Consider the following 9606-nt stretch of genomic DNA (forward strand, 5'->3'; position numbering starts at 1 on the left):
TTTCTTCAGCCCCCCAAAACATTTTTACTCATTACGCCCCTGCCCCTGAAAGGTGAGCCCCCTGGAATGTTTGCCCCCTCCCCCAATCCCAAACTGCTTCCGGCGTGCCTGGGTGGGGTGTCTGTCAGATGTCCCTAAAATACCCCAACCTCAATATCGAGCTAGATCAGCTCCCCCCCCCCCCCCCCATTGAGCGCCAGGGGGAGGGAGGGCCTAACTGCTAAAAAAAAGGGTAAAATTAACGTGTTTTTACACATTTTTTTCCCAGGGCAGAAAGAAAAAAGAGAAAGAAGAAGGGCAGCGCCCTCAGAAGCTCAGGGGTTTTATACATCAAATTATCGTCGGATGAGAATAATTTTATACTTTATTTGTGACACTAGCCGGTCACGAATTGGGGTGGGGTCCAGGGGCAGAGCCCCCGGAAGGTCAGGAGTTTTGGGCAATAAATAACGGTCAGATGAGCATATTTTTATACCATATTTGTGACACTGGCAGGTCACGAATTGGCGTGGGGTCCAGAGGGCAGAGCCTCCGGAAGCTCAGGGGTTTTAAGCATTAAATTACCGTCAGATTAGCATATTTTGATCTCTATCCCATTATTTCCTCCTTTTTTTTCAAATTGATCTCAATAGTAGTTGTGAAACTTCCTCTTTGAAACACACAAAGACTAAAACTGAGATTCAATCGAATCAATTAGTTTCATAATGTTCCTTCGATATTTGTACTGAATTACTTGTAATCCAGAGGAAAATAATTTTGCATACCCTAGATGGGGTCCAGGGGGCAGAGACACCGGAAGTCAAGGGGTTTTAGGCATTAAATTACGGTCAGATGAGCATATTTTGATAACTTTGATATCTTTCCACTTTTATTTCCTCCTTTTTTTCAAATTGATCTCAATAGTAGTTGTGAAACTTCCTCTTTGAAACACACAAAGACTAAAACTGAGATTCAATCAAATCAATTAGTTTCATAATGTTCCTTCGATATTTGTACTGAATTACTTGTAATCCAGAGGAAAAATAACTTTGCATACCTAGCCAAAACTATTTCATGATAAAAGTTTATGTCATTCTAAACTAATCACAATAGGGATTATGCAGAGTATTGGTTGCTTACAAGCATACATGTGTTTTCTTAGTAGTCAGGCAAAATAAACCGTTAAACCAAACATGGCGATATTATATTATATTATATTCATGTTGATCGATGCACTAACTTTTCTTGGTCATGGGAAAGATTATGACAAGCGACTGAAAGGGGTGGGTGTGGTGGGGGGGGGGGGGGGGGGTCGGGGAGGGAACTGCCAATGTCTACATTTCCTGAAACATCCCAGAGTACAGGAGAAAAACTGATCAATTGCATTCAGCGCTCTAAATCCTTTGAACTTTCTGCACTACTAAATGTCCAATCACTTGTCCAGTTAATATACCGATATACTGGCCAAAACCAGAGGAATATCTACATAAAGCACCTTTTTGGCTCAAAATTTATATTTCAAACACTACATCACTCATCAAAATTGTTATCAGAATGAAGTATTTTAATTATCCTTCTTTTGACACCAAATACATGGTGATTAGAGGTTTTACTTCAAAGTTATCTTTAAAACTCGATGTAAACACACCAAACAGGTCCTTAACACACTAATGCATGTATATTGCATACAGTTTATACACAAGTGGGCAAAAATGTTGTTTTTGTGGAAATCAAATCCATAACTTTGGATTGCTATAACTTTTTATTGAAACAATATATAAACTTCTCCTTCGCACAGGATATTTTTGTTGTACATAAGCAAATTCCTGGAAAGTTTTGAAAAAATTCCATTTTCCGATTTTGATTTATGGAAAATAGTGTTTTTTGATAAAATTCAATTTTTGGAAAAAAATCACAAAAATCATGTTTTTTACTTAAATTTGCGATTTTAATTAATCCCAAATTATTTGAAATTGGTATCAAAATGTAGATAATTTAACTCTCTTTCATATGACACCAAACCCATAGTGGTTCAAGGTTTCCTTAAAATGTTATTTACAAAATACTATTTTGTCGTCAAAAGGGCAACTTTTTTGGTGGGGGCGTCCCCCTAGCCACACCCACCACTTAGAACATGCCAGACGGTCAATTTGTTATGTGGAGCTATGCCATCTTCACATCTGTGCACATGAAAATTGGTTTCCTTCCCAGCTAGGTTGACCCCCCCTGGCTCCTGTACTAATAGCTCTAAGTGAACTTAGCTTGTGCTGTGTTAAATGCTTTCTTAAAATGTAGGCGTTATCATGTTGCAAAACCAAAGCAATGAGTTTTTATTCATGTATTCATGTTGATGTGATTGGGCTTTTTGTGTTTTGTGATACAAGCAGAGATATATATATATACAGTATACAGAAGATATGTTGCATATTTAGCAGTCTCTGTGCTTTTATAATTAAGAAGATAACTCTAATTTCAATCCCTGAATCAGTCTTCTATGATTAAATTCAAATGTGTAATTGCCGCTCATGAATGGTAATTTCCCTAATTTTTTTAAACAAAAGAATCTTTTGGAAAAGATAAATGTTAGAAATGTGATCATGCTGCCAAAAAATAATCAGTTAAAATCGATGTAAGATCACAAGAATCGAGGGAAAATAATAACACTGAAATATTGATTCTAGCGGATATTGGACAATAATTAATTATACCAATAAGGTATCTACATGTAAAAGCTTTTGATAATGCCTTCAATTTAGTGTAGAAAAATTGATGTGTAATAAGGGAAGAGGATTATGGCAATAACTTGAACTTGTGAAAGCAAGGAAAACTGTTAATAATGTTATTAGCTTAACCTTATATTTGATTTGTAATGTCTTTGAATATAATCACTGTTGATGTCCATGTATTCCCAGATCTTGTGCTATATTTAAGGTACATTTAAGGTCTTGATGCGCTCAATTTCATATTCAAACAGAAGGGGGGAAAAAATCCTGAATAGTTAGAGTTTAATTATAAGGGAGCTGAAGTGTATTTACCACCAGGCACTAATGCAAATTCACTGTTGCCAATTTATTTGAAGGTTCAACTCAACATTTGCACAATGTTTTAGCAAGCTTCTGTAAGTTATAAAGTTATTCAACAGGTGCACCCATACACATTCTAAATGAAGAAGGGAAAATGTGAATTTGACTCTGATGTGACATCTCATCTCAGTATTTGATTGGAAACTGAATGAAAGGATCTATTTAATTCCATCATTATTGGCAGTATTCTGTGAATGGCATCATCATTAATGTAAATGGATATTGAAAAACAATTTACTTGACTGCACAAGATGTAGATGGCTCATAAATCATTCCTATCAAGTGCTAGCAAGTTATGATATTGAAAATAAAAATCAATATTTTATTTAAAACTGTTGCATTGTCGATTTGTTTGAGTTGTTCATGTCACTTTTTTGAAATTCCAACATAATAAGAATTGTAATAATAATGATAGGCATTGTATTGCGCCATCTAACTATAGCTTATATTCCAAGGCGCATAAACTCTATCCAGACTGACTTGAGCAAGGAAAGCTAAAGTCTATTGTCTGCCGAGAGCCAGAAGGGCGCTTCCTTATATCTTCTTAATACATGTACATAGATAAGGTCCTTTTGGGCTCCGAGGAGACTGTATGTTAGCTTAATGAAGGCAAGTGTTGTCCTAATACAATGAATAAGGAGTTGGTGATTTAGAGTTACAGTAATGATATTGTAATGTAGAGAAAGTGGATATTTATGGTTAAAAATGATTATAGAGCAGCGAATTTGACGTTTTCACCAGTAATACAAAAACTTTCTGAAAGTATCAGTCACTGAAAAGCTTTCAGAGTACATGTTTTACACATTCTTTGACTGCTCACATGAACATTTGTAAGTTTTTATTTTAGATGGAATGAAACTTTGACTTTAAACAAATCAGAATATTCAGAATTTGCATTTAATTTCCGAAATTTGATTGCAAATTTTCATTCAAGAGACCCTTGTGATCGGCCTGATTGACCCCAATTTAATCATCATTCTTTATACATTGTGCAATTTCATCCATCTTATTTGGCACATTCATGTACCTTTAATTGTACCCTTTCAACAGTCAGTATTGATTTTGTTGTCTTCTGAGAATGAAATGAAATATATTCCCCCCACCCTCTATCAATATTTCCGTCTCTCTCTGTCTGGCTCTGTCCCCCCCCCCCTTTGTTCTCTCTCTCTTCCCCAGTTCTCTCTTACAATAACATACTATCTTATAGAATCAATTCATTTGTACATGTATAGTTATAACGGATCATAATTATCCTCTCATTATTTTTTATTTATTTTCTTCACAAACTGTTTTTCAAATGAGGGGCACAAAAATTAGTCGATGCAAATCTCAAAGAAAGACAATCTCCCACAACATTACCAAGCTTGTGAACTTGCATTCCATCTTAAATTCAATGCTATATTGCATGATGGCTTTTACTCCGCTTGCACTTTCTAAGACAATGAAGCTCTCAACACAAGACAATGAATCCAGGTTTAAACACGTACAAATTTGTATCAGTATATAGTTTATTTATTACATCTTGTCAGATGAAATATGTATGTACAACAAAATTGAAAGGAAATACTATTCCTTGTAACCTATTCTGCAGTCATTACTAACGTTCCATGATGCACTTTCCTGTGAAAATGACCCAATAGTTATCGACATTCTTTGGAAGTCTTGATAACACTGGTATGAGTAAACTTTAATTAGTAGAACAGTTACTCTTATTTTTCTCTTCTTTCTTCTTGGAGTGGTAGATGAACCATTTTGTTATGTTAAAACTGGTTTCTTCTTGATCTAATCCGTAATTAATACATGCCAGAAAATGTTTCCCATGGAGAAAGTTGATTCTCCAGGTTAATTAATTTATGACATTCTAATTTGATTTCACTTCAGTTTTTCAAAAGTTTCCATCGTCTTTTTGTCAGCAACAAGAATTTTTTTTCAAGCAACATCCTCAAAAATTGACTTCACTTTTTCATGCCACAAGCAGACCTCAAAAACAGGCAAATGAACAATCATTTTTATAATAAAATATTTAAATCTCATTAGTAAATGAGCATTAATGACTGGGAGGTACCCATTCATGAATCTTTTTAGTTGTGGTCGAGAAAGGTACATATTCCTTGTTGCTTCCAGTAAAATTCTCCTTGTGTTCTTTCCAGATGAACTTGCGAGGGACGGGTGGAACCTTGGTTGGTGGGTCGTCTGTGATGTTGTGAAGCCATCTGTGCCTGTACATACAAAAAAATGAAAAATAAGAATGAATAAGACCCAGGATACTGAAGTAGGCAAAGATCAAGTCAATGTAGCTTACGGTGGGCAAATAACTTGCTCTACATTTATAATTTTCACCATAGAAGCCATGTTTCTGCTCAAACTCAATTTCAATTTTTTATCAGTCCATCAAATCTGTACGCATCATAACTTGTAAGTACCTACATATTTATTCAAAAGAGAAGGCAGTTGCATACTCAAACTCAATCACAAATGTATCGCCCCTTTGAAAAAAGTATTGGAATTGCTTAAAATACAGGTTCAGAAGCCCTTTACACATTTCAATACATGCAAGCAAAATGTAGCAGCCTCTCCCCCCCCCCCCCCCCCAATCTTTTCCCAGTAATGGGCTTTATGTCATACTAGGAATTCAAAGTTTCACAAGTAATGTTCTAGTTGTACACAAATGAACAAATAGATATGATATGGCTCTCGTTGAACACACTTGTAATGTTTGAATGAACCCCTTGTCACTTACCATTCTGGTGGAACCATGCTTGCATCATAATTCCAGTAACGGTCAGCACGATATTGCACCCATCTGTTTCGGGCTAAAAGGCAACAAATATAATACAACGTAAAGTGAATAGGTGAAACACAATTTTAGGAACAATCCACTTAAATAGTACTTTACAGTATTGCATAATGTCATATTTCTGAAGCGATTCCGATTCTGATTCTGAGAGGGCTTTGTATTACAATGTACATGTATCTCCATCATTGTTATGATTTTAACTGATATTTCAAAGCCTACCATCCAGCATTTTTCAGTACAGAGTCCAATAATTTGGGTTATCCAAACAATTTGGTACAAATGTTTCAAAAAGGGAAGTTCCCTGCTAAAAGTATGATGACAATAAATTTCTTTCCTCTGCATAACTTTTTTTCTTTTCTACAATTGAATCATGTAGAATTCACCAATAAATATGGCAATTTTGCCAATTACAAAATATTCTATCCTGTGTGATGGACAAAACACTTTGGTTTGGACATTTCAATTTCAACATAGTCTCTATTCATTACATGTCAATTGCAGGTGGATGATCCTGATCATCTTTTCAATAACTCCTTCAAAGCAATTAAACTCTAAATCACCTTTCCAATATCCTGTAAGTATCAGGACATGGAATCTTACAATAACCATCAATGTAAAGGGTACAAAATACTTCAGCATACTAGATTTGATCTCTTTTCCTTACCTAAGAAAAACCTGTCGTTCTCATAGTACTTGTTGCCATGTCTGTCCTCGCCAACAAGAGCACCAATCTTCAGGTCTTCTCCCCTGTAACAATGATAGTTGATAGAAAAATGATAGAAATAAAGAGATAGGTTACTAATCATGTGGGTGGAAGTGCCAAATAATATCTCCAGGTATGAATTCATGATTTAAAACTAATCAGAAAGCTCAACCAAACCACTCTGAAACAAATCTCATAGTATGATCTCTCCACTTGTGTAGCTGTACTAGAAAATAAATACATGGTCTACTAAAAAAAATATTCAACTCAAAAAAATTGAATACGGGCAACGATATGTGCCCACATACTTCTCTTTTCAAAGTTGAAATGACACAGACGGGTAAGCGGGGCACCCACTTTTTATTGTGGAAATTGAAAATGAAATTGAGGTTGAACTTATTCTTGCAAATTTTTAAAGATATTTTCCAAACACTTCAAGGTCAACCACTTCCACTCCTTGTCAACAGTAGGGGTGCTGGTCTGAGAATGAGGATCATCCGCATAAATGAGGATATCCTCGTAAACGCGTACAAATTGCGACCTAAAAAATAAGGATCGTCCATATTTTCGCGGACGCTTTTTTTCATCGTTGCTCTGCAGGTTTCGGGTTCCCAAACCGCGCGCTGGCAATGGGAAAACGGATTCTGCATGATAAAATACCCCCAGTTCACCATCTACTTTTATGGGTTGTCCGTCTTCCCGAGGATTTATCGCTCATATTACGTGAAAGTCTCTGTGTACAAAGTAAATGTGAAATGCATCAAGAAAATCCGCTTTTCTCATCGCCAACGCGCTGATTGGAAATAAGAAACGTCTGCGAAAATGCGGACCATACTTGCTACAAACATAACAATTGCTACTCCTACGATACAGCTGTGTAGATCTATTCCAGTGCCGGGTGCCGCGCCAGATCTTATTGCTCCTTTAGTTTACTTGTTTGACCCAATACTCAAACTTCAAACCCTACGTAATATTCTATCGACGGGACCGTGATCGTGAAGGCTCTGAGTTAGCAAATCCCGACGATGTGAATGAGGATTTATGGTCATGTTTTTCACTTGAAGATAATAGCCTATCTTTAAAAACAATAATATGGTTATTTTACCTCAGTATCTTCCAAAAAGATCCTCTCAATCCACCAGATTCTTTGAGAGTTTGAAAGAATCTTCCTCTTATTGTTGACGCCATTTCGGTGGTTCAACTCACAGGAAATTCACTGAAATTGATAACATAAATTTTGGGACTTTATTTACATAATAAAGTGTGTATCTTTACAAAAATATTTTACTAAATTGGAACATCTATTGATAATTTTTAGTTTTCTACTTAGCCTAATCTCGGTTAGATCTACTTTCTTTGAAATTGTCCACCATTTCCAACTTCAAATTGACAACTATTGAAGCCGGTAAGTACTGGTAGCTACCTTCAATCACATGGATGCTTGAGTGGATGCTTGAATATCGTTTCTTCTTCTTCTTCTTTTGAGCGCATGCCTCCTTCAATTGACTGAAGATTCTTGCAAACTATGAAATGATGTCCCCCCCCCCCTAGGAAATATTGTGTACCCTTGTCCCTCCCGGGATTGACGCCCTTGATCGCAACCCTAAAAAATTGAGTCTGGGGAGGGGGGGGGGGGCAGTCGTAACGCATGCTTCATTACTATGTTACAATAATCCATCTCTTCATCACTTTGTAAAGTATCATTGATTTTCTTGCATTATTATATACGTTATATCATTAGCAACGTGCCATGACTTTAGTGATTTGCAAACAAGCAAATCGAGTGAGCAAATATTCTAGCCCAAATTTCTTAGTAGTATGGCAGCTATTTCAGATTGTATTTCCATCCAGAATTTAAGAACAGTTTTTTTTACATTTTTCGATTTTGCTTTTTTGCTGGTGCTCTTTTTGTGCTCCGAGTCCCCCCCCCCCCCCGGGATTTGTTGAAAATTGGTATAAGCTAATTTAAGACTACATTTTAGTATTTTACAGAGTTGATCGTAACAAAGCAAACACATAATTTATGAACCCATAATTTATGAGGTTTTAAATAGGGCATATATTTAGGTCTCAAATGAGGTTTAGCAATAGGGCATATATTTAGGACTCAATCGTCTTGAAAATTGTCTTCATATTCAATTCGATTCAAGGTTTATTTCGAAAAACATAGAATACAATGATGCACATGCTGCAGCTAAAAAGCTGAACTTTATCGAGGATACATATAATAGAAAAGGACCCAGTCACAAAACATATTTACATAATTGTACAATGAAACCATGACAGATAAAATACTGGTCTGAATAAAAAGACAACTGTTCAAATGTACTAATAAAAAAATTGGGTTTGTAAAGACAAACTTAAAATAATCAACAATTATTAAGAAGAGCAATACAATATGGTATTACACTATGTTTGAAACGAGAGGTACTGCATTTATATTGACTATACTTTTGTTTATTTTGTAGCAATGAGAAAGTCATTATCTTTTTGTCTAATTGGCTGATAATTTATCAGGGATACACAGCGGGAATTGTCCTTTTAAGCCTACGCCAGCAATCCCAACACAGTGGAAATATAAATAGTAGACAATGCTACAGGTATATAGGCCTGGACAGGGGCGGATCCAGCCGGCGGCAGGGGAGGGGGCCCAATTTGTGAGAAAATATTTAGCGGTGAAATAGCCGGCCGATAATTTGCTCAGTGGGGGGGGGGGGCGGGGGCCCCGCCCCCCCCCCGGCAAAAAAAGAAGGGAAAAAAAGAGGGAAGTAAAAAGAAGGGAAAGAGAGAAGGGGAAAAAAATGGGGAAAAAAAAGAGGGAAATAAAAAGAAGGGAAAAAGAGAAGGGGAAAAAAATGGAAAAAAAAGAAGGAAATAAAATGGATAAGATATCATCAAAGGTATCAAAATATGCTCATCTGACCGTAATTAAATGCCTTAAACCCGTTGACTTCCGGTGGCTCTGCCCCCTGGACCCCACCTAGGGCCCTAAGGCGGGCCCATGCATGCTTGTCTGACTGTTATAAAATTCCTAAAACCCCTGA

General features: G+C 36.3%; 1 protein-coding gene across 1 annotated transcript; it reads right to left on the bottom strand.

Moving 5' to 3' along the window:
- Nucleotides 1-4552: 4552 nt before the first annotated feature.
- Nucleotides 4553-7798, bottom strand: LOC581375 (NADH dehydrogenase [ubiquinone] 1 alpha subcomplex subunit 12). Its single transcript, XM_781381.4, has 4 exons — nt 7668-7798; nt 6524-6606; nt 5803-5875; nt 4553-5281 (listed from the first exon to the last, which is right to left on the bottom strand). Exons 1-4 carry the CDS (start codon nt 7748-7750, stop codon nt 5110-5112), a joined length of 411 nt encoding a protein of 136 aa, XP_786474.1. The 5' UTR covers nt 7751-7798; the 3' UTR covers nt 4553-5109.
- Nucleotides 7799-9606: the final 1808 nt, after the last annotated feature.

This window comes from Strongylocentrotus purpuratus, unplaced genomic scaffold, assembly GCF_000002235.5.
Source record: "Strongylocentrotus purpuratus isolate Spur 01 unplaced genomic scaffold, Spur_5.0 spur5_scaffold_6, whole genome shotgun sequence".
In the NCBI taxonomy this organism is placed as follows: Eukaryota; Metazoa; Echinodermata; class Echinoidea; order Camarodonta; family Strongylocentrotidae; genus Strongylocentrotus; species Strongylocentrotus purpuratus.

Excerpts from the sequence above, each read along its gene's own strand:
- LOC581375 (XM_781381.4), bottom strand. The coding sequence starts at position 7,750 with ATGGCGTCAACAATAAGAGGAAGATTCTTTCAAACTCTCAAAGAATCT. Across the intron at positions 5,876-6,523 it reads GAACGACAGGTTTTTCTTAG|CCCGAAACAGATGGGTGCAA; the intron begins GTAAGGAAAAGA and ends GTTGCCTTTTAG. Across the intron at positions 5,282-5,802 it reads AGCATGGTTCCACCAGAATG|GCACAGATGGCTTCACAACA; the intron begins GTAAGTGACAAG and ends TTGTATGTACAG.